Here is a 25,228-nt window from a genome sequence, read left to right as displayed (position 1 = left end):
CTCCATGCCAAAGGTTAGCAACAGCACCATGTCCTCCAGCAAATCAACAAACTGTCCCCTGCAAAGGGAAGTGGAGCTCATCTATGGCTTATTGCTAAAACTTTGATACTGATCTTTACAGCCCTGTTTCTAGTAAGCCTAGGGACAACCTGTGCATCATAGGCTGCTGAAAAGGATCTGTCTGAGCTTAAACTGAACTGTCTGAACTTAAACTGGTGTCTGAATTCAGAGACAGATGTTTGTAAAAATCCCGTCCACTGTCTCCTTAATGTTTACATTTTTACCAGGTTTGAGATACATTTGGAGAACTATTCTAATACATTGAGGTAACGGAAAATGTCCTCAGTTTTACACACAAATCTCCCTAAATTAGAAATGGTTTTCCATTTCGAGCATCCAGCACCAGGCAGCCTGTTTCTCGCCTTCACTGGACAGTTTTCTCAGGGCAGGGTCTGGGCAGAAAGACAAAATGTGGTATAAAATGGGGTCAGATAGAGCCAAGTCCAGAGCCCAGCGCTGTGAATGAGCGCAGCTGCCCATGATCCAATCTCCCAAAAGGCATCCTGGAGAGCAGAGAAGAGGCAGAAATCCCAGCAATTCCTACACCCACCCTCCTGGGAAGCCCCCAGCTGCAAGGCAGGCATCTCCCTGCCATCATCTGAGTCAGGAGCAAAAACCCCCAGGATGCAGCTGCCAGGGCAGCCGGATCTATTTTCAGCTGGGAGAGTTGGGCAGCACCATCGAGAGCCTTCGGTGCAGAGCACACTCAGTGCCACTGTCACAGTGCCACAGCATGCATGGCTTCATGCCACCGACTCAGCAGGCATTTTAGCCCCTGGCCTGGACAAGCCTGGACCAGCAGCGCGGTCACACGTTACGGTTGGAAGCAGGATGTCATGAGGAGAACACGGGCCACCAGTGTGCCCTTGTGGCAAAGAAGGCCACCAGCCTGCTGGGCTGCTGTAGGAAAAGCATTGCCAGCAGGCCTGGGGAGATGAACCTTCCCTGCTCTCAGCACTGGTGAGGCCACAGCTGGAGTCCAGTTCTGGGCTCCCCAGTACAGGAGAGGCACTGATAGACTGGACAGTCCAGTGAGCACTGCAGAGAAGGTGAAGAAACAGCAGCATTTGCAATATGAGGAGACCAGGAGAGATGGAATTTTTCAGCATGGAGGAGGCTTCATGAGGATCTTACTGATGTGTATGGAACCCTGATCAGAGAAGGTTTAGAAGGCGGAGCCAGACTCTTCTCAATGATATCTAGTGACATTGAAATACATGAAGTTCCTCTTAGAGATAAGAGAACTTGTTTTTTTGTGAAGCTGGAACGGGTTGCCCCAAGAAGCTGTGAAGTTTCTGTTCCTGGAGATATTAAGAACCCAACTGAACCTGGGCAACCTGCACTGGGGGGCCCTGCTTTGGGCAGGAGGGCTATGTGCAGGGATGCCTTCCAGCCTCACTGCTCTGACATCCTGTGAGCTATGTGGTGGTGAAAACCACTTTGTTCAGGCAGTGCACAAGGCTGGTCTCTCACTGGCACAAACAGGATATTGACATAGCAGTCCTCTTACGCAAGAAGCAGCAGATAAAAAGAACAATGTAGAAATGGAAAACTGAACCATTAGAGGCCAACTGGGCACATGCAAAGCTATAGGTGGTGCTGTGTCCTAGTGTATGTTGTTATTTGAAGGTACATAGCCAGCCAACCCTCTGTGTGCAGACCCCACAGAACAAGTCAGTGTTTGCCCACAATTTTGTAAAAACACCAACCAAACTGATGAAGATTTGAAGCCTGTCTTTTCCTCTGCCCATTAGTGTCCAGCAGCAGATGCTTACAGAAGTAAAACACGAAATAAAACACTAGTTGTGCCTTCCCTAGCACACCCTCCAAATCCCATCAACCAGCAATTCAGGAACACTCTGTGCCAAGGCTTTGCAGCCCTATCAGTTTTCAGTAGATCCTGATCAACTGCTCTTCTGTGATTTTTCTTGCATTCTGTTTAAATATTGCTTGATCTCCACATTGTATATCTTGTCCCATGAGAAATGTGAGTAAATGCACCCTCCTGACATGGCTCACCATTTGTAAGGTCTACCTTGCAATGTTCTTTTCCAAACTGGAGAGTCTGTACTGAATGTGCCTCCTACAGGCAGCTTTCTTTAATTAGACAAATTTGATCAAGACTGACCTGTCAGGGGTGTTCCAAGGACCTTTCTGTCACTATAGCAATGCTGAGTGTGCACAAAAGGCACTCACCCACAATGGGCAGAGAAACGCAAGCACAGAAGATTTATCTATCATGGATTACTTCTGGAATACTTCCAAACACCTTTAATCACCACTGGAAAAATCACTTGCATCAAAGCAGAAGGGGCCAGGAGGATGTACAGCACAAGAGTCACTCTGTGCTGATTTTGATATAGCAAACCCACATGTTATCAGCACAAGGAGCATAAAGAAAATTATCATTGGTATCACTGGCTGGCACCAGTGTACCAGCTGCTACTGTGTGCCCTTAAACTGCAGATACACTGCCTGAATTCCCACAAGAACCTGGGCAATTAGAAAATAACATTTGAATGCAAATCTAGGCCTCTGAAAGCAAAAGACTCCTCAGGGTATAGAAAATTATGCTTGTGTTAAAATTCTTCTCTTTCTGAGGCTGCACACATTAGAGGCAAGGAATTGGCAAATTTCGTATGGCAGAATCTTTAGAGATATGAGCAGCTTTTTAAATATTTCCAGGGTGCCTGGGTTTCAGTTTTTGAATAAGCAAGCAGATGTGTCTGATGAGCCTTTGTAAAGCTCTTCTTCTCCTGCCATTGCTGTTGGAAAGCAGCCCCTCATTCGTGATTGTCTTCTGCCATATTTTTCTTAGCTAAAAGCACCAAATGAAATGAACCATGGTAAACAACAGCATGTTATCACACAAAATACAAAGCTCTGCAAAAACCTTAGAGTGGGGAGAATATAGAATATAATTAGGCTAAGTCAGGATCTGAAATGTTAAAGAAAAAGTGCTAAAAGGGATAGTTTGGCAGAAGGAAAAGAGTCTACAGTTACTGGTAACAACTGAAGTAGTAGAGAGTGAAGTAATGTTTGTATTCCAGAACAAGTACTGCTGAAAGCCACAGACTGGAGAGGCTCAGCTGGTGACAGCAGAGCCAAGCAAAGTGCTAAGCACCAAGCCAGAGGCCAGTACACAGACTGAGCTGCTGCTCAAATGCAGGAGCTGTGCTCTTAAATCCAGCAGCTCAGTCCAGGGCATTACTCGTCCCTGACTTGGTCTTCAAGAATTTTATGTTTTTCACAGTCTGCAACACTTGGGATTGATAGGACTGGGGTGGGAGAGAGCACTAACCATAGTGCACAGCCCATGACCAAGCCTTGGGGGTCTCAGCCTTTCTCTGCTTCAGATCTTCCCAGCTTTCTGGGAGCTTAGGAGTTCAACAGTATGCAGCTGGAATGGGCAGCTTTAAGCATCACTGTCTGGAATTTTATGAAAGAATATGCACTTCTGTCCCCTCCAAGAAGTGTTAGTATCTCTGAGGACATAAATAGAATTGAAAAGAAAATTCAGCTTTATAACACTTCTTAAAGCTGGAAGCTGCTCCTAGGTACCACAGCCTCAGCATGGAAATCAGAAAGAAGCCAGAACAGCCACCAAACCAGCACAGGGCAGCATTTTGTGGTGAGGCAGCACAGAGCCATCAGAACAGACCTGAACAGCTTGAAACTAGCTGGGATTTAGCCTCAGTAAACCCAGAACTGTGTTTAAAACCATTTGAGAGTTTATATCCTATAATCACTTCCACAAACCAGTACTAACTCAGTGTTGACACCAAGTATTGCATTCATCAGAGGAGGAGCAGCCACTCCCGAGCACTGAGGAGTCAGGAAGGCCCTTGGTGGGTACGGTGGCAGTGAAATGCAGAAGCTGTTCCCTGTAACTCAGATTTTCCCACACCAGGGGCCACCCCTCCTGCCCTGTAAAACACGAGAGGTGGACTCTGAGGAAGGCAGGTTCCCTTCTGGTCTTCCCAAAAAAAGCAGGAAGGAGAGCAGAATCCAAGGCTTCTCTGCAGCATGGATTAGGAAGTTTTTAGGGCTGCCCCTGCCTATGGAAAGCTGAGGTGAAGCCTGTGTCCTCATGGTACAGGTCAACACACCACACCAAGTACTTTCCACAAAGTATGTGCTATTTGTTCCAAGATGTGCTATTTAGTGTCTTGCTTTATAGTTAAAAATTTGCATCCACAACGCAGCACTTAAAAGGACTTGTATGCCAAACATGCCAAGTGCAGAATATTCCATTCCATCACTCATGTCAGAAACTGAAAAGCTAAAAGGCAAGGGGTTAGCAATCAAAGGCAGCATAGCACAGCTTATTTCCCAACCAATCTCAGAATTAAGAATTGGAAAATTTTTGCAAAACTCAGCAAGCATGACCATGCAAAAAGTAAATTAACCAAAGCACACATCCTAGCCAAGCAGCACCCAGTTTTATTGAGTTCCAATAACACTGCATCACAACCAAAAGAAATTAAAATTTGCTTTTTGTTTCTCAGTATTAGTCATTTCTCAAATGAAAAGGTGATCATGTTTAGTAAGAGTAAGAGAAAACCAAGGAACAGGAGAACGAAAAGTTAGACAAAACTGCAGAGCAGTGTCCTCTTCATGTGTCCCCCTCATGTCAGAGAAATCCAGTTCTTGGAAGTGCTGTTAAATTTTCTCACATCAATGTCAGGGATTGAATCCCAGGACACAGTATTTGATTAAGCAAATATATCACAGATTGTTATGAGCTGTGCTGTATTTCTGAAATCACATTTGGGTTCTCTTAAGTGGGATTTGAGAGAACAGTTGAGGTACATTTCCCCACTGGCTCCCTCAGTAAAGCTTAGTATAAATGTTAAACATGATGCATTTTATGTCCTAGTTCCACCGAAAAGATCAGCGTGCAAAACCTGATATGGTACCTGCAACACCTGTCAACTCACTGGGACATAGCTCTGGCCTCCCCTGCTGAGCTGTGTTTGCTGCTGTACATGCACAGCAGATTAAAACCAGTGTTAACACAGAACAGCCACAATTGAAAAAGTACAGGAGATGAGAACATTGTCTGACATTGCTCGCAGACACAACCATGTGCAGCTGCTGACTTATGCCCTGAGAGTTAAGTACATGCTGCCAAAAAATTATTTGAAGGAAGTTTTTCATCATTAATAGCTACATGTTTCTTTAGTAAATAAAGAATTACATTTTAAGATGTGTCCTCTTCTTCCATCAGGAAGTACTTAAGGTAGTATGTGTGATAGTGACAGCTGTGTGTTAGCAGTGTCACTGCTGTGGTTGGCTCAGAAGATTTGTCACCCTAGCTCCTCACCAACTCTGTCAGAGTTACAGCTTGCATTTCTGACTGGCACATAGCACCACCTAAAGAATGTGAGAAAGGCAAAAAGGTATTAGGCAAACAATTATTCCTGAAACATTAAGTGATCATTAATTTATTCCTCTGAGGCAGATTTGCACTCTCTTCCTTCTCTCTTGTTTCTAGACTTCTTGGTGTTCATAGACCAGGTGCAACCCAGTTAAGAAACTTCATAGCGACTTCAAAACCAAGAAAACATGCCTGAAAAAGAAAACACAGAACAAATAAGGATTCTAAAAATCTGTATCAAACAAGGCTTTTGAAATGCTGCACTATGAACACCTAACATAGTTTATATGGAAGGAGGAAGAAGACAAAAAAAGTCTTGACCCAGAAGCAAGAATTCTACTGTATCCCTCCACACAAAGGCTGAACTTTGGCTCTGTTAGGCTCATTATTTATTGAGGAGGAAGTGGGTCCAAACTTATTCCATCTTCTACAGATGAGTGTACAATCAGTAGCTAAAAACTATCAGAGAAAGTCAACGAAGAGCTTTGCAAAGCTTTGAAGAAAAATTTGCTTGCTCCTAGATTGAAGTACAGTTTTAGAACCTGGACACCAACAGTCCAAAGTACCTGCAGTGACAAGAACCTCTCTGAAATGGTACAAGAGCAAACAGGCAGTTGTGGCCTCTCCAGGCTGCAAACACTCCCTGTGAGCACCACGTCCCCAAAACGCAGCCAGCATCACAACGTACTCACCGCGTTAGCAGGAAAGGCCCTGATCATCACAGCTGTGAACCCCTTGTACAGAGATGAGACTCCTTCCTCTCTGATGAGCTCCCTCAGCACATCTCTAAAGCCATTTGGGTATTTTCCTGCAGGAGCTGAAAGGGATGCACAACACGTTAGCCCAGACGTGTGGCAGTGAAGAGGGCTGAAGGATGTGCCACAGGTAACAGCCCAGGATTTTCAAGTGGTTCACATTGCTATTGCAAACAGACAAGAGAGCTCAGTAAACAGAAGTTAGGTGCTCACCATAACCAAAGAGTTTACATCATCAAGTCATTGCAAGCAGGGAAGAAAGGAGATTAACTTTTGTCAGGGTTGGAAGTCTGAGCTGTTACTTGCACAGCTGATCACAGCTCTCCCAAGAGCTGCACTTAGGTGATAGGAATCTCAGATATAAAAATGATTAAGCTGATTAATAAGAAAATTATCCTATCACATGCCCCAGCCAAGAACAGCAATAGACTTCTAATGAAAAGCACAGGATGTTCTAATGCTGATGTTACATGGATATTCTGAGGTGTTTTTTAAAAGCTACTCTACTCAAAAAACAATTTCTTCCTTCTCCTGACACTGCCCTGGGAAATACTGCCTCTGCCAGCCTTCTGAAGAGATAGTCCACAGATCAGCCCAGTTAAACAGAACCACCATGAACCCATGTCATCCACACAGCAGCACTGGGGACTGATTCAGTGGAACAGGATCAAAGCTGGGATGTCTTTCCTGCTCAGCCCTTGGTATGGTACAAACAACCACAGCAGCCATTGCTCAGAGAAAAAGAAATGAGGTTTCCTGCACTGACTGTCATGATTTGTAACTCAAGAAAAATGGTTACTGTTCAGTGGAGAGTTGAGTCCACAAAGACCAACTGCTTTTTGCAATATTTTTAAACAAAAATATTAAATGACAGGACTGGCAGAGAAACCAACAAAAAAACTGTCAAACTCTGCTGCAGCACAAGGTCTGGGGTCATCCTAACTGTAATTAGGCCACAGACATTAAAGAGCAGAGCTGCCAATCTAAAAGCCATGCTCTCAGCAAGTCACACCCTGTTACTATAAACTGCAGATAGCACAGGCTACAATTTATGCAATTACATCTGAAGTGAAATAATAAAACATCTTATAGAATTACATTTGTAATGAAGCAGCTATGAAAATTCTATTATTATGAATTCTATATATAGGTTTCAAATCAGGTACTTCAAATCAAGATCATTATATTTATCAAGGAGGCAGAAAAAAAGCAGTGCAGCCCGATGTGCCAAAAATTTGTGAGGAAACCAAGTAGAATGCCAGAAGCACCCTTGGGTTTTTCATGCACTTGTCTCAAGCAGCACTCAAGACCTGCTGCCTCCCAGAAGGCATCTTCCATCACTGCCCAGCCCATTCCCAGGATGGAATGTGTGGCCGTGACACACTGGAATGCAACTCACCAGTCTGGAAACGTGATTTCAGCACATCTGGTGGAATGGCTACTGCCCAGTTGAAGATCCCAGCCAGGCCCCCAGCAAAGAGGATCCTAGGCACACTGAGGTCACTCACACTGTGGCAGGATCAGAGTGGGGTGGGAGGAAAAGTAAAAAAAAGATTTAAAAAGGAGAAAAACGTCAAACTCATTGTTTTGACTAAGGTGACAATCAAAAAAACAGCCTGGCTGACAGCCAGGAGGCAGCACAATGCTGCAGACAGAGACAGTGCAGTATCTGAGCAGCCTTTCAAGATGGACCAACTCCACCCTAAAGATTCAAATCTTTTTATTCAGCAGTGCACACACACACGCACACACACACACACACACACACACACGCTCTGGGAAAAAAAAAAGTAAAACAACAAACAAACAAAAACCAAACCAACCGACCAAACCCTCACAAAAAACCAACAAAAGCCCCCAGCATTTTGTGTGCATACAGGGTTGAAACTTCTTGAAGTATTCCTTACTTGGCTAATAAGATCCAAACTGGAATCTGAGAGAAACTCAGAATATTATTTTAATTGTCAGCTAATCCCAAACCAGAACAGTTCAACTCACTAGATCAGCACCTATTTTTCTCTTTTTAAAATTTGTTTTGATGATACTGCTCTAAATCTCTTTGTAGCTGGGGAGATTAATCAGCAGTGTCTGTGAAGTTCAGAAAGTGATGACTGTGAGATTTCACTGACCTCTTTCCCTCAGGGGTCAGAATGTTCTTCAGCCACTCGTACGTCATGAAGTACATTCCACTGGCCGGGACGTCTGGTGGGTAAACAGCAAAGGCTGTGAGGAGTGGGAAACCAAAGGAAGCCCAGAGGCACACCAGCCCCATGCCAGCCCAGCAACACCACTAAGTACATACAGATTCCTTTTCTGAACCTCTTCTACAAACAAAATAAAAATCTTCTGCTGCCTTAACAGAGGAGTCTGAACTTTCCCATGGAGAGCAGGTGCTAATGGCAAGAACTGGAAAATAACTTTTCTGTCCACAGCCTTTCAAACCAGACTGTAACCTGGTTACATTACACAAATGATGAGACAGCTCTAAACTGCCCAAATTTCTGCACAGCATATCAGAGCAGCACAGGAGCTTAATGAATTTTGCACACTATTAGTTCTAATGATTCTATTTGGGGATTTTTTTCCTGCAGTTGATGGGTCTTGTTTTGGTTTTTTTTTAAGCTACTCTCACAACGTATTCTTATTCCATACCTAAACTGGAGAAGCAGCCCCTATCTAGGGACACTGCCAGAGTTACACTGCAGGCTGCTACACTTGTATGAGAAGCAGAGGATAGAACCAATTCCTATACTGAAGTAACACAATACAGAAATGTCAGTTTTTCAAAGGAGAATTACTAAAATATGTAAAGGATTCTAGGTCTGGCACAATTACTTAGTTGTTTTTGTATTTGAGAGAAGGGTCATGACATCCCAGTCCAAAATAACCCAGACTCAAAAGGGTAGAAAGCATAACTGCTGCCACCACATATTTTAAAGCAGTCAGTATTATACAGCGATAGTCACAGATAGGCACAGTCCTTCTCTCAAGGAGAAAAAAAAAAGAAAAAAAGAGAATAAAATAATTTTTAATAAAGCCCACTTCTGTATTTTTCTCTTCTCTTTGTTCTCTCTGCTCCTCTCCTGAAGTCTCTCATTCCTCTTGGCTTCTCAGATCTTAATTACTTCCTATATCCCTCTGATCCTTGTCATCTAATCTCTTCCTCACTCACTGAGAATCTCATGTTTATTTCTCAGGCCCTTTGAGGCACTGGAGTAGCTCTGCAGACTGAAAAAAAAAAAAAAAAAAAAAAGAAAATGGGTGACACAACCCCTCCAACTGCCTAAAGGGATAGTGAGATCTCCCATACTGTGTCAGACTTATGCTCCAGTCCCCCCAGCAGGGCCAGCCCTGTCCCTTACCTCTCATGAGGGTCAGCACCGTGCCCTTGTACACACCCCGGATGCCAGACTCGCGGTACAGCTGCTTGGCACAGTCCAGGGAGCCACTGTACTTGGTTTCACCTGTAGCTGCCTGGATCTGCAGGATTAAAGTGAGAGTTCCTGACCAGTGAAGGTTTCTGGCCAACACAGAATCATTCAGCCAAGGGTTAGAAAGCCTCACATGTGTTCCCAGAGAGAAAGAAGCACATGCTCCTGCCTAGGGAGCCTCTGCCTCACTTCCTCAAGCAGGTCTCACTTTGAAGCTGAGGCTGTGGTTACTGTTCCAGCAGAGAGCAGATTCTCCTTTATTTTTCCACAGTATAAGTTTGAAATAACTCAAGTCACTTAGGTAACTCCATATCAACAGTAGTGGAGTCTTCAAAGTAGTCTTCAAATAGTAAAATTCAGCCCATTTTTATGTGTATAAGATCTCCCATGATAATTTCCTGTCAGAGCTAACATGTGACCACCCATCACTGTATTAACAGAGTTCAGCACAGTCTGAAACAAGCAGAGCTTCCCACACCTGCTAAAGATGGCATTTCATTTGTTCAGGTTTACATTTTCCAACAATACTTTAAAACCCCCACAGGAGGTGCAGAGCTAACAGCCACCCAAATCTCAGAACACTGTTTTGAAATGCATTCCTTAGCCCTGCATGGGGAACTGTCAACTGTAACAGAACTTCTTTACACCAGAAAGAGTCTCATGATCTAGCAGGTTTATGCTTTTTAAGGAAAAGTTTCATTCAGAAAAAACTGACTTTTCCATACTTTGACGTGGACTGAGGCATCCATGGATGCCTCATATAATGTCTCATAGCATAAGGCATGAGCCTTATGAATAGAATGAATAGAGCAATTAATGCTGTGTGTACTTATACTGTCATGGTGAGTTTAATGCTTCTTCGTGACACAGCTGCATTAAATGACAGTTGTCTCAGTCCTGTCAAAAAACAGAACAGAGTAAATGCACTAACCAAAGAAATTTCTGCTATGGAAAGACAAGACCCCTAAAATTAAATTCCCATTGTGACCATCCAATGCCTTACCTGTAAAAGGCACTTGATTCTCTCTCCTGGAGCCATGATTACTGTTGTGAACACTCCTGACAACATGCCAGCAGCAAACAGCTGAGGATATCTGCCCCAAGGAAACAAAAAAGACCCTAACACAACTCAGCACACAGGAAAGGGCAGAAAAACCTCTATATCACCAGATGATGCTGTTCCACATGAAAATGGCAGTGGAATTTGAAATGCATCCACTACTTTTATCAGTGCAGTAGTGCCTTGTCAATGCAGAACTAAACATTTCAGATCTCTAGCACTCAAAGCTGTGGTTCCTACAGCAACCACAACTCACCTCTTCATATCCGTCCTATTTGCTAATACCCCTTCTACTTGAGTTTTTTGCTACAGCATTCCCCATTCATTTCAGTCTCTTCCTCCTCCAGTCCCCCATACTCTTTTCAGTGACTCCAGATTCCACAGATATTCCTGCTTGTGCAGCCAGAAGCCTCCTTTCCATAACCTCTCACTCCCTCAGTCTCTGCCAAATCTGTACCATCAACCTGTCACTATCCCAAACACTCAGCACCTGCTTTTACAGGGCAAAGTCTCCATGACAAAAATCCCTTAAACAAGCTGAGTTTCTCCATCACAAAACTATCTTTACATCCAGCCTCCTACTACCTCCCCTAGTAAGATGACCTAACATCTCAATTTAATCAAATTCCACACCTTTCACTTCTCTCCACTTGCCCAAGAGATGGCATTCTATTCTAACTCTTACACCTTTCTCTGCTCAAATTCCCATGATATCTTCCAGACCATTCACACCTCCCTTGCCACTCCACATGCACCTCCTACTCAAACTAAGTTTACAGGTTTTTAGCTCACCTTGGGATTATTCAGCCCCAGAAGAGGCAGGATAGGCTCCTCAGGTTTCTCTCCATCTTCTTCCTTCCACAACTTCCCTTCAAAATCAGCATGGGAAATACAAACATCCGGCCTGCCTCTAGACTCATAATCACAGCACTAACAATCTGACCTTTATTTTTGGGTCTCATGTCCCAGGCCCACTGTACCTTCACTGTGTCAGGTGTGCACCCACAGAACAACACAGCTGAGCACAGTGACAATACATACACTATTTGTTCTTTCCCACTGCTCTGCTTGAGAGGAATTCTACATAAAGACTCAAAAAACTACGCTGTCCTTCTCCAGCTTGCTCCTAAAAACTTCCTGCCTGAAAAGAGGGCTGCTCATAAACACCTATTTTCAGAAATAATAATAAAACATTTTTATGTGTGTCCCTAATGAAGGGACACAGAAAGGCTCATAACTAACAGGGAAAAGAGAATCAGGGCTGTGAATGCTATCAATTCATGCTTGACCATGAATTTATTGCTCCTATAGTTTCTGTTAATAGCAAGACTGTTGGCAGGCAATCATTATATAACTCTAACTGCACTCGTCTAAACCGGAATTGTTCCTTAAAGGCTCCTTCTTCCGTAGAAAGGGAATTGCATCGCACCTGCCCACACAATGCCTGTTTTTAGCCTGTGCTATCAGTCCCACGCTTCCAGAAGCATTAAAACATGAGTGTTTTATTTTTCAGAACTATATTTATAACCTAGGAGAAGACACAAATTTACACCACAACTCAACGTGTGACAACGCAGCAAGAGCCTCAGGATGCCATCCCCAACCGTCTGATTAACCAGGAACTCACGTCAAAACATCATCAGGTTTTCTCTGCTGGAGTCTTTTTCCCAAGCCAAATCCAAAGAAGCACACAGCAAACATGGGTGTCACCCCGATGATAGGAGCTGCCATTCCTCTATATAAGCCTTTGACTCCCTGCAAGAAACATTATCACAGGAATTACTTGGTTTGGCATAAACTTTGCAGACATTTCAACTCGTTGAGGAGAGAAAGGCAACAATCCAGGATAGGATCCATCTAACAGTCAAATTGATCACAGGAATAAAGGGGTTTATTGTTCATTTGCAGTTATACATGCTTAGCTGAGGCTCAGGAACTGCTGCAGAGGAAAGTTATCCTTCCTGGGAAACACTGGCACCACTGATGCCCTTCTAGAACAACACTCATCACCTGCCCATACATCTCAAACATGAGGAAGTGAAGTTAAAAGTCACCCGAATAAGGGCCTTAATAGATTCCGTCAAGAGAGAACACTCTCTGCTGCACACAGAAATGCAACTGTGTTTTATTGGTAACTTGTCAAAGGCTGTAGTGTAAAATCCTGACACTGAACCTGAGAACACCGAAACTAATTCGCTCTTTAACTAAAGGAAGAGCAACCAAAATTCCTTCACTCCCCACATTAATTCACTTTGGAACAGATTCAAGAGCAAATTATTTTTTGTTTCCTACCCTAAATCCAAATTTTTCCCCACACAACATCACATTCCTGATGTTTCCTTTCATAGACTACACATATGAAAGAGTTCTAATGCGGACCCCAGCAGCTGTATTTATTTCATTTCTCTTGCCTTTAAATAGAACTTTGTCCAATAGAATGGAGAGTTATCTTCTTAGATAAAGGCTAGACACATAAATTATTGGCTGGTCTCTATACCCCTTTCTTCTCCCTGCCCCAATAAACCACTGCAGCCTAGCACATGCTGAAATATTACAGGCACAACTGGCTCTGCCATGACCTTGCACCTGGCTGAGAGATCAGCCACTGCTGCTCAACCTCCCCTTGAGCACTGGGAAGCAGAAGGCCTTGGCAGGGAGGTTTAGTAGTTTCCCTCACAGAAACAGATGAGTATTGAGTAGGAGTAGAGAAGCAGCACTGCTTTTGAACTTCCCATCACAAGGCTGTTATTATGGCTCAGCTCTGACGTCCGTGCTGCAGCAGGGGTGTTAAAAACTGCCAGGGATCCAGAGCTGGCACAGCATTCCACTCCTTTCTGGGAGAGACCAGGGAAACAAGATTTGCTTTGCTTATATAACAACCTGTTAATACCACATTGGGAGTAGATTTCAGATTTTGAGGCAGATCTTTCATTCAACAGGGAGTTACCTAACGAGATCCAGCAGAAATGAGATTTCAGGCAAGCAGATAAACAGCTGGGTTTTACAGCCATTATTTCCAAATGGTAAATAGCTGCTGAGGAAACTTAAAAAGCAGAAAATGGGACTCTGTCAATTAAAGCTTTTAATCACGGCTGTGTGCTTTCTAAAGCAAAACAGACTAGCTCAACAACATGATCATGATGATTCAGGAGTAAAAAACACTGTCCATGTTCTAGAGAAGGTTGAACAACTACTATAATTGACACTCTGCTCTCAAAAAAAGAAAAAGAGAACAAAAAAAATTTCTATAAATTAAAGATCCTCTGCCTTCTCATAGGTGGCATAACACCTTATAGAAGAAAGTAAAAGTACTGCTTGTATCAACAAAATACATTAGTGGTTTTAGAATTTCCAGAGATTATCCTAAATACCTGCAAAATTCCAAGGCAAGAAAACAACTGCAGACATTTACTCCAGTCTAAACTCAGACATTACCATCATGCTATTTTGAACCCAAAACATTTTTTAGAATAAATTTAACTGACAACCCAGGAACTGTATGGTTTCTCTGTAGGATTCCATTCCTGCAATATACAGAAACAACTGATCATATCTGGCAGGTGTCACAGTACCTCTCCAACAAGAGTCTTTCTGAAGCAGTCAAAAGTCCCAGAATAGAGTGGGGCCTGGCCAGGCTGTGGCTTAGGCTGGGTTTGCAGTCTGACCTAGTAAGAGGGAAAGGAAAACATAATTTTTTAAAATATTACAATGCAAACTTTAAATGACAGAACACCTCTGCCTATTATGGACTATGTATTGTGACTGATTTGAAGATAATGACAGAAGCACTGACATAATTTGAGCTCTTTGCAGAAGAGGTTGAATTTTAATGTAATGAGTAGTTAATGAATTTAACTAATTAACTGCTGGGATGACGTCCGGATGAGGACCACAGCTCCCTGGACCCCTGGCCACCTGGCCTCCCCCCGGCGCAGGGGCGCGGGGTCCCGCCGCGGGACGGGGCTGGCGGGCACATCCCAGCTCTTTCCAGCACCGGGAACAGGGACGCTTTTCCCGATTTTTCACGGGAAACCGGGACGGCGAGGCGCCCGGCCGCCGCGCCGCCAGGGGGCGCCCTGGGGCACTACAGCGCCCAGCGCGGCCGCCCCGCGGCGCAGAGCCCAGGCCCCGCCTGCCGCGGTGCCTGCCGGGAGCTGTAGTTCAGCCACAGCGCCCACCGCGACCCGCGCCGCTCCCGCGCAGTTTCTGCCGGGAGCTGTAGTCCACCCTCCGGTGCCCCGAGCGCACCGAGCACCGCCTGCCCCCCTCGTCCCCGGGCGCCCCGCGCCACCTTACCTTGATGGTGTCCAGCGGGTGCCCCACGAACACCAGGCAGACGCCCCCGAAGCCGCCAGCGAAGAAGTTCTTCAAGGGGCTGATGGGCTGCGGCTGCTTCGCCATGGCGGCGGCGGCGGGTGAGAAGCGGGACCGGGGCGCTGCGTCCCTGCCGAGCCAATGCCGCCCCCTGCGCGGCGCGACCTTTAGCCCAGTGCGGGGCACGCCGGGAAGCGGGCGCGGGGCGGGCCGGGGCCGCGGCGCTGCGAGGGCCGCTCCCGCCGCGGCCACTGGGCGCTGCCACCGGCCCAGCCCGGCCCGGGGGCCGCTGCTCGGGGCGCGGGGCCGCTTCCCCCCGCACGTCCGCAGTGGTTCGGCCGCTCCCCCCCGCCGCAGCGCCGTGGCGCGGCCCGGCCCCGCCCCGCCCGGCGGAGGTGACGCACCGGGCCCGGCGGTTCCGGCGCGCAGGAGGAGCCCGGGGCGCCGCTCTCGCCGCCCGCCCGGTAAGTGCCGGGCCCGGCCGTGCGGGGCCCGGCCGTGCTGCGGCGGGCCCGGCGGGAGGGATGCGCGGTCGCTTCTCCGTGCCCGGTGCTGAGCTCGGCGCTCCGCCCCGGCAGAAGCCGCAGCCCGAAGCGCCGGGGCTCCGGGCGGCCGTGCGGGGGCCCCTCCTCGCCCGCCGCCGCCCGGGCTTTCCCCGCTCGGCGTCTCCCCCGCGGGGCTCCCGCGCTGCCCTCACGCGAGTTGGCGGCGCTCTGGCGGTGCGGGACAGGCGCGGGGCTGGTCTCGCTCGCATTGCCAAAGAATGGAGCCGAGGTGATTTAAACGCGCCGGTTCCGCGCTGCCCGAGCCCAGGGGTGCCCTGGAATACGTAGGTACCCGTAAAACAACTTGTTAAAAGTGGCGACAGGGTAGGAAGTGCAGGAATGGAATGGGTAAGTTGGCAAAGCCGTGGTAGTGTGAACCAAGACTGGCAAGAGGAAGGAAAGCAGGTATGTTCCCGGGGAAGTGGGATACGGCTCAAGGAGGTCCCTGCAGAGTCATCTGTGGTGAAAAGGATAGGGCATCTTCTGGTTTATCAGTGTTGGATGATAAAAATCCTACCTAAAAAACAGCGGAGAAGGAATGGTGAGGTGTGCACTGCATACGTGAGGAGGCAGTTGGGGATGATCCACAAATTATGGGTTTGGGTGACATACATGAAGATGCAATTCGCACTGATAGCCAGCATGGAGCTGAGGCTGTGGATGGTTTTCCTGGATGAAACCATCCAGGGAAACGGGAGAGTGTTGGCCTGTCTAAAGGTTACATGGATAAGGAGTCCAGGAAGCAGACTTAAGTTGCACTTTCTCTGTTTCAGATAAATAAAGAGGTGAAAGAAGAAAAAGCCGTATGAAATGGTTGTGAAATATCAACAGAAAAAGAGGAGGAGCATTCTCCAATTGGAGGAGTCTCCGCCAAAAGAGTTATTAGAGGAATCCCACAAGGGTAGGAATAAGAAAAGAGTAATGTAGTTGGACAAGGAATGAGGTGGGATCACATAACGTGGTGGCACAATGGAAGGCATTTTGTTTCAAAAGAGCTTGTTAAGAATTGTGTTGTGAAGCAGGAGTTAGGGAAAGGGCGCTGTTGGAGGTGATAGACAGCAGAGGGTAGGGGTGGGCATGTTTAGGAGTTCTTGCAGGAGACTGGAACAAGAAAGGCGACTAAATTGTATCAGTGTTAGTGAAGATACAGGAGCATTTTGGATTAAGGTGGTGAAGAAGGAGATAATCCTTCCTTGGACTGGAAAGTGATATAAGTATGGTTTAAAAATTTATAATTTGGTCTTGACAGTTATGGTCATTATATAAATAAACCTGGCTTTTTTGACCCTATCTTTTGAGTTTAACATCTTTATTGTCATAAAAATTAGTGCTATCAAGTAGTAGCTCTGTCTTGTCTTTGCATTCAGAGAGTTTGATTTGGGCATTGGGCTGAGCATAGGTGAAGTGAGTTTTGTTCCTGGTTTTCCGAGTACCCTCCTTTGCTTTGTCCACAGAGCATGTGCCTTGTCCTTCCTTTCCCTTCACTTGTGTCAGTGTGGTGTGTGCAGTTATGTTGTAAGTGAGCTCTTTCCTAGAATGTTGGGACAGGAGTCACAGAAGTCACCCAGTCCTGCGGACTGTTTTTCACTTGATAAATTCATGTGTCCATTTGCCTGTGCAAACAGTTCCTCTGTTTGCTCACCAAACTGTGCTAGTGGCACAGAGAGACATCTCTGCACTCCCCTGAGCCACTCCCCAGTGACTGGTGTGGAATTGGGAGGTACTGGGCAGGCCCCTTATTCTACCTGGATATCTACAAACATCTCAATTCTTGGATGTGACTTGCCATGTGCTGGAATAGCAGAGGGCCCAGTATTTTCTTGGGTTTTTTTCCTCTCTCTAGAGTGTGGAATGATCTGAGTGAGTTTGAGAAGTTCCCTGGCCTCTGAAGCTTGCTCAGACTTTGTGGTGGCTGAACAAAGTTGTTGCACACTGAGCTGTTGATAGTCCACACTGGGGTTAGAGGCTCAAATTAGTAATTCTTTTAACATAAGTTTAAGCAGGTAAAGATTCATTACTTATTTTATGCAAGAGCTCAATGTCAATGCAGATTAAGCCCAGACTCTAAGCAGGGTAGAGGGAGGGACGAGGGTTTGCCTTGTGTCTGCCAAATCAGATTTCACATCTGTCTCCTTCCAGTATGGAGAGACCGTGTCTGTTCTTCTGGAGTTCTGTGGAAAACAGTGCTATAAATTGTTTGTGTGCTATGTATGCTGTGGATAGCTAAGGAATCAAGAGGCAAATGAAAGGAATGAAGACCAGAATTCAGGAGGTAATATAATTACGTACTAGTCTTCAGCCTCTCTGGAGGTTTGTATCTCCTGAAGCCCCTCAAATTAATTGTACGTCACATCTCTTCCTGGTTATTCTCTGCTGCCTGGCCAAGTGACTGGAAACAGAAAAATAAAAAAGAGTTGAGGAAAAATAATGAAAATTTGTGGTTGAGATTTCCTGTGTTCTAAAGCAAGGATTATCAAAGCTTGATTATGGTTTCCCCAGCAGCTACAAATCGCAGTACTGAGGGAATATATTTGAGTGGCAGAGCTGACAACGTAGTAATGCAGAATAGGAATGTATTTAAGGAACCAAATACACACTGCTTGTGGAAACTAGAACTTTGATTTTAATATATGTAAAATTTGGTCACAGCATTGTCTTTAATTCTTCTGTATTTAATATATTCTCTCTAAACTAAATAATTTGGTTAAATGGAAATTTACTACTAAATATGAGATGACCATAATTCAAGGTTGATTCATACTTTACTGCTGAATCTTTTAGAGCTCAAATTCATATGGTTCAGTTACACAAGCAGATTTGTAGTTCAGATAAATATCAGATGTGTGAATTTTCCAAAACAAGTGAAAATCTAAAAAAATAGTTAGCTGTTCTGATTCTCCTTCCATAATAGCTGTCAACACCTGAGCATAAATTTGTACATTCAAAAGGTAAGAAGTATATACTGAGAAGGCAATAAATAATAATTTTTATTTCCTGCTTCAGATGTAAGGTCCAAGCCACGTCACTTCCAGTAGAACCAATTTAGAGGGATGAACTAGCTTCACAATTTATTTTGAGATGATATTGAAGATTGTTAAATTGTGTGCATGTGAGAGATCTGTTTGCTGGTCTTATTTTCCTAAGTCCCACTTAATGTCTGTGGTTCTGAACCAATATGGTTTGGTACAGAATATCACAGGTTGTACAGGATATCACAGGTTGGCTTTCTAGCTACTATGGCCATAGGTAAGGGGTTTGTGTTTTTCCTGTTAATTAAATAGATAGGATGCTACTGCATTCTGGGCTGTTGATAAATAACTTTGTCATAAATTCGGGTTTTTTTCTCTAAGATCTGTAGAGAAGGTTATGCAGCCAGTTTCCAAATGTCAGAAGTCGCGGGGCCTGCACTGGGGACTAGGATGCAGTGTAATAACCCAATCTCCAAGGATTTGGACCTGTCCTGTAAGAGCAGCCTTGGCTCTGGAGGTGCAAGAGTCACAATGGATCCAAACCAGGGACATGGCACAGCAGAATCCTCTTTACTGGGCCGTTGGGTTGGTCTGTTCCTGGCTGCTTGATCACCTATTTGTTGTTGACGTGGCACCTCTTACAATTTCTTAGGCACAGAAAAAATTGTTTTTCCTCCCTTAGGAGACAGAACTCAGATGAAATCAAAAGAACGATAAAGTTTGGAGGAAAAAAAAGAAGCTGCACTTGCTTTCCTGGTCTGCAGTTTGGCAGGGCATTAAGATGTCCGTGGACATGAACAGCCAGGGCTCTGACAGCAATGAAGAGGATTATGACCCTAATTGCGAGGAGGAGGAAGAGGATGAGGATCCTGGGGATATTGAGGATTATTATGATGGGGTAGCTAACGACGTGGAGCAGCAGGGAGCAGATGCCTTTGATCCAGAGGAATATCAGTTCACCTGCTTGACTTACAAGGAGTCGGAGAGCACTCTCAATGAACACATGGCCAGCTTGGCTGCCACGTTAAAGGTGAGGAAAGGTTTCTGCATTCACACAGGTGTAAGACAAGTCTGTGGCTGAACAGGCAAACGCTGAGAATACAGTCCTAATGAAAGCTCTGACAACATTGCTGTTATGGGGGGTTGGAGGAGCATTATTGAAGGTCCCTTGTTTGAAACTGACTCAAAGGTTTACAGTCGTTACATACTGGGGCCTGAAAAATCTAAAAATCTTCCTTACGGAATGCTGATTCTTTTTTTTTTTACAGAGCTGAGCTTCATGACCAAAATGCCTGAGTTATAACTCTGTATTAACACAATGCAAAGAGGGTATATAGAAAAGAAATAAATCAAATCATAAATGGTGCAGTTTGGTACACCTGTGTTTGAGAAGATAACTGACAAATAGGAACACATGCTAAAACTGTAATTCTAACAAAAACACTTTTCTCGGTTGGTTCTGAGAGAATAATCATGGACTTTTAAAGACAGATCAGCTGTCATGCCAGTTACCAGCCCTGTTGTTGCAGTGGCAGCAATTCAAGTACAGTGAACTTGCCACCTCATGGAGCAAGTGTAACTTAATTCATCACAGAAAAATCACACTCCATGGTATTATGCTCAATAAGACTTTTGTGATAACTTCTTTCTCTGTTTGTAACCAATTACTGTAGTATCAGTCCAAAGAGGAGGCAGGCTAGAGGAGAGCAGAGTTTTCTAAGCTCTAGATGTGTGTGGATGCTGGGTTGAAATTACTGCTGCATCTACTTTGTAATAGACCAGGTCTTCTAGTGCTTGCTCGTCTCTGGAGCTGCCCCTGAAAGCAGGACAAGTGATGACTGCAGCATGTTAAAAAACTGTGTTGGGTAGGTTTTGATTCCAATTCATTCAGTCTGAATCATATCTATAAAAATGAGAGGGATTTCTTGGTCTTTATTTGCACATCAATGTCCTGTAGAAAGAGTATAACCATAAAGCATGAGGACTATGAACCATAAACAACAGGCTTTAAAAGGCATCCATAGCTTGGTGATTTTGCCATCTGTTGTGCTTGTTCCCAGCATTTACCACCTCAGAAAATGAAGTTGTACTTTTTCTTGCTCTTAAAATTGTCTCTGTAATTACTTCAAAATTTGTATTCTGAGCTCCGAATGCCTGCAGTTCCATACAGATTGTCAGAAACTGGAGGCAACAGAAATGTACAAATGAGAATACTTGGTCAGCACTTCTGATCCAGCTGCCAGTTGCTTTTGGTTCTTAGCAATTAAGATTTAGAACAGCTATTCTGTGCCTTATTTTCTGCTTCGAACACCCTCCTAAAAGGTGACCCCTGTCATATTGTTCTCCTGAATTAAATTACAGAAAGCAATACTTTTAGTCCTTAAAATCAGGCTTCCAGTGTTAAAATAAAATTTTCAGGAGTTCTGAAGGTCTCATTGAGCATATGTTATACTTGCCCAGACTATACCAACCTGCTAGCTCAAATCTTATCCCAAATAGTACCCAAGGAAAGAAAATCTAGATTTTTGTTTAAATATCAAAAATATGCCTGCATATTTACTGTTAAAGTTAAGTGCTACACACTTTGGTTTGTGCATAAGAAGATGAAATTGAATTTGAGTAGCAGTTTGGAATGATGTGATCTTGTAAGCCACACACTCAGTCTTTAGCCCTTCAAGTGCCACATTAACTCTCTTTTCTCCAGAAACAATAGTCCTACAGTTGCACTTTTTCTGGATATCTCTTGTGTATCTGCAGCATTTGCTTCCTGGCATACTTGCTTACAATTCTTCAACAACCCTGTCTTCCTTCCCCTCTCTCCCCTCCAGGGAAACTTGTGATTTTGTTAGTTTTGAGAAAAAATGGAATAGAAAGAATTAGTATTGAATTAGCAAGCACAGAGAAGAAAGAAATGGAATGGAGCATGCTGAACTATCATGACTATTTTCAATGGACAATGGATATGAGTAAACAGGGGTAGACTTTTTTAAAGTATTGTATTAACTTATTTTCTATTAATTTGCTTGAGCTTTAAAAACTGCTTTTTCTTTTTAAAACTGCCTTTCATAATGTCTCAAGTTTCCTTGGATAGTGATGATTGTTCTTCTGGAACATCTAGTTAATTTTGATTTAATTTCCTTTACTCCTTTATGATAGATACTGATTACATGGTGCTTTTTCAGCATTAACTTGTATTTAAGGCAGAGTGGTTGCCCCAACAGGGAAGGCTGAAGGTAAATTAAAGATTATCTTCAGGAGGTACAATGTTGAAGCTAATGGATGACTTGGTATCTGAGTGATTTACTATCACAGATTAATAGATTAACACAATTCCCTAAAGCAAATAAAAAATAAATGCAATGAATGGGATTAAAGCTGTGTTGGAATGTTTTACCACTGTCTATTCTCATTAGGTGATCACTTTCTGAAGGTTAAACTCCAGGATACATACATGTGTATTGAGTGGTTTTTTTCTTTGTGACATATTGTCTACACACTTTAAAGACCAGAAACAGAATTTCAGAGCTTTACAGCTTCATATTTGGTATCTATGCTGTTAGTGGCTAATAACAGTTTAAATAGATAGTATTTCATTTGCTCTGCTCATTAACCTCAATGTTTGTTTTTGAAATTGTTTTGCTCAGCTATTTCAGACTGATTGTTAAACTCCTATTTTATTTTAAAGCCTTGTGGTAAAGAGTGGTCTTTGGAAACCTTCTTGGCTGTTTGCATTCCCCATGAGTTAGAGCTGACCTTGTTCTCATTCTTGCTGAAGGCACTGAACTGAGCAAACCTTGCACTGGCAGGTTAATGTCAGGTCAGGTGTGAACACCTTGCACATGTTTAAAAATTTTCATGCAACATTGAAGATAAATACTCTGAAACAAAATGCTTGTGTTTTGTTTACCCCAATTAGAAACAATACTCAGTTAAAATCTGAAGTCTGATAAAAGCATAAGACCCTGCATGTAGGTAAATGTATGTCATTGTATATCTTACTGTTGTAGGAAACTTTTGCCTCAAAATCTTCTGACCTGCTTTTTGTCAGGTGGTGAAATCTGAATAGAAACATTAGTGCAAACAAGGCAGCAGTAGACTAAATCAGCTGTGCTCTGTGACAGGCTTGCAACTACATTAGTGGTTATTCCAGAGCCATACAGAAGCTAGAGAAATTTCATAAGTGTTACTCTGAAAGTTTCTCCTTAATTTTGGTTTTAGTGAGAACTCTGTCTTCATGGGCTTTCAAGGAAAAAGAAGAGGAAATCTTTGCTCCTTGGTTAGTGCTGTTAATATGAAGATCTGAGGGAGGTTCTGTTAATACCCTGACTAAAACTAGGACAGGCTATCTCTGTTGAAACATACCAGGAGAAAATCTTGAATTAATACCCAAAACTGTGCTTCTCTGACCAAAAGGCCTGTGAATTGCAGTAGGTCACTTTTAATTCCTCAAAAGGTCACTTGACCACAGTCAACACTCGTGAAGGACACTGCTCTCAACAGCAGAGTAGCCTGTATTGCCTGCAGACCAGCACATGAATTCACAACAATTATTTTTAAGAAACAAATAAAAGATACAGTATCTTTCAAAAATAATGAATTAAAATGGTATAGTAGTAACTTGGCTTTCGAGATAACTCTGTCAGTTGTCATTGAGTGATTGTGGGTCCTGGAGTGGCTTATCAGTACATGCAAACAGAGTGATACTCAGCAGTTGTACAAACAAAGCTGAGCCTGTCACTGGCAAGCAGTTAAGTGTATGATGATGTCACATTGTTTTTGTTTGTTAATTATGCTTCCTGGCTCTGCTGAGGGTCTCCATACATGTCTGGAGTATCTGTAATGTTTCAAATAATTGGCAATGGTTTCTCTGTTTCAGTGATGAAATGGATTTTTCTAGTGTTACATTTTGTTTTTAATAAACCACTAGATAAAACAATTGCAATTAGAATTTATGAAGAGAAATTACCTTAACATTACGCGTTAGCTGATTGTTAGTCATGGGGAAGCTGTAATCTTTCTGCATATGCAAGCTAGCAAGAAAAGATAGTCATGTGGTCCTACAGGCAATTGGAACTGATGTCTTTCCACTAAAACCAAAGAAATTGTAAGACTGAAGAACTTATACTTTTCACTTTGCTAATTTGAGTGATTTGCTAATTTTTATCAGAGAGCAAAAAGCTTACTTCCTGTGCTTCCCGAGATTACAGCTTGTGTTGTGGGTGTTTTTAGCTCTGTCCCTTGAAGAGTAAATCTTGGTAGATGCAAAAAGTGTTTGATATCATGACATGATTCCGTTAATCTATGTTACCTCTACTGCTCTTTCAGAGATAGACCAGTTTTTCATATATTCTGGCTCACCAAACTGATGTTGCATCTTTTCATGGAACCAGAGTAGTTTTTACTGGTGAAAACACAGCCCTCTGAGGCTGCTGCACGCACTCAAATTGCGCTGACACAGAGCAGTTAGTTTGTCGAGCTGCTGGGTGAGAGCTGGCAGTGCTCCTCTGGAAATACCATCTCCAGCAGACCCGGGTCATGTGTGTGGGGCCTGGCAGCCTCTGTGAGCAGCCCTCCCTGAAGGAGCCTGTTCCCTACAACCACAAAGTCTGGAAAGAGCCACATGTCAGGACTGTGGGGTGTGTGGGTGTGCCCTGCTGTATTGCTGCTCAAACCATGGCCCAGAATGAGCTATGGAGTGCTGCTTATCTGAACCAACCTGCAGTGCCATCCTTTCAATGCCATAATGACTTCATGGAACTTCCTGCAATGTACAATGGCACTGTCAAAGGCTTGCTGTGCCTGGGTACTTCAGATGCAGGAGAGGGATTAAAGGCCCTTGAAGTATTAAAATGCACATCCATAAGAGCAGTGTTTCAAAAATTTATGTTCAAAGTTAAAGTCCATAAACACCAACATTAGTAAGCAGAAAATATTTAAATATAATTTTTTATAAATGGCAGGACCCGATAGGCAAATTTGACTTTTTCACAGAACCCCTGTGGTGCTGTTTGGCAAAGATAACACACGGTTTCCAAGTACCCCTAAACCCTCAGATCAGTCAGGATGTGCAGGTTATGTCTACACTGTGTTCTGTATTTAACACCAAGCCAACATGCCCCAACTGGGGCATCCAGTCTGAAGCTGTAACCCTTAGGAGCACTCATGTTTGAGACATACCTTTGTCTTTTACCTGGTTTTGTTCCGAACAGAAAGATCCTGGAAGTTCTGCAATGCAGAAATTGTGGTTTTGCCTATGCATTCACAATACCTGCACTTCAGTAGCATCAAGAGGACATGAGTGTGTCTAACTTAAGTGTAACTCTCTTCAGTGTGTTTTGTTTTGGCTTATAAAAATATTTTTGTTTTTTAAAAAATGTATTGTTTTTGTAAACTTCTGGTCAGCAGAATAAGAGAACTGACTGGAGAGCCCAGACCTTACAACCTTGTGACACTTTTCTGGAGTCATTTGAGGAGAGAAAAGACAATTTTGTTACCTATTGCTCAGGACTGCTGAAATTCTTGACTGAAAAAATGAGCACAAATGTGGAGGGTGATTATAGCCCACACATTTCTTTGTGATTCACACCTTAAATGTATCTTACAGCCAGTATGACTCTGCAGTGAGCAAAATAATCTGTTCACAGCTGTTGATGAGTGTGATCTTAGTGGGAGGTAGAGGCAAGACAAGTCAATAAAAATGCCAAAACAATCTTT

At 43.8% G+C, this 25,228-nt stretch overlaps 2 protein-coding genes across 6 annotated transcripts in view; one reads left to right on the top strand and one right to left on the bottom strand.

Moving 5' to 3' along the window:
* Nucleotides 1-4,485: 4,485 nt before the first annotated feature.
* On the bottom strand, nt 4,486-15,213 carry SLC25A20 (solute carrier family 25 member 20). Its single transcript, XM_021531024.2, has 9 exons — nt 14,983-15,213; nt 14,259-14,351; nt 12,314-12,441; nt 10,630-10,720; nt 9,558-9,675; nt 8,325-8,397; nt 7,595-7,704; nt 6,133-6,257; nt 4,486-5,632 (listed from the first exon to the last, which is right to left on the bottom strand). The coding sequence occupies exons 1-9, from the start codon at nt 15,085-15,087 to the stop codon at nt 5,570-5,572; spliced, it is 906 nt and encodes a 301-aa protein (XP_021386699.1). The 5' UTR covers nt 15,088-15,213; the 3' UTR covers nt 4,486-5,569.
* The window catches only part of ARIH2 (ariadne RBR E3 ubiquitin protein ligase 2), a 36,486-nt gene continuing 26,261 nt past the window's right edge, over nt 15,004-25,228 (top strand). For 2 of the 5 annotated variants that reach the window (XM_077786141.1, XM_021531036.3), the window contains exons 1-2: nt 15,375-15,464; nt 19,197-19,544. In XM_077786141.1, coding sequence (XP_077642267.1) covers nt 19,296-19,544 — 249 coding nt within the window. In that variant the 5' untranslated portion in view covers nt 15,375-15,464; nt 19,197-19,295. Of the gene's footprint in view, nt 15,102-15,374; nt 15,465-16,318; nt 16,447-19,196; nt 19,545-25,228 lie in introns of those variants that run through there. The other 3 variants (XM_021531049.3, XM_031505987.2, XM_021531065.3) reach the window with 3 other exon arrangements.

The sequence above is a fragment of the Lonchura striata genome, chromosome 12 (genome assembly GCF_046129695.1).
Source record: "Lonchura striata isolate bLonStr1 chromosome 12, bLonStr1.mat, whole genome shotgun sequence".
Classification (NCBI taxonomy): Eukaryota; Metazoa; Chordata; class Aves; order Passeriformes; family Estrildidae; genus Lonchura; species Lonchura striata.
This window is presented reverse-complemented; position numbering and strand designations above follow the sequence as displayed.

Excerpts from the sequence above, each read along its gene's own strand:
- SLC25A20 (XM_021531024.2), bottom strand. The coding sequence starts at position 15,087 with ATGGCGAAGCAGCCGCAGCCCATCAGCCCCTTGAAGAACTTCTTCGCT. Across the intron at positions 6,258-7,594 it reads GAAATCACGTTTCCAGACTG|CTCCTGCAGGAAAATACCCA; the intron begins GTGAGTTGCATT and ends CATCCCTTTCAG. Across the intron at positions 5,633-6,132 it reads GGGCCTTTCCTGCTAACGCG|GCATGTTTTCTTGGTTTTGA; the intron begins GTGAGTACGTTG and ends TTTCTTTTTCAG.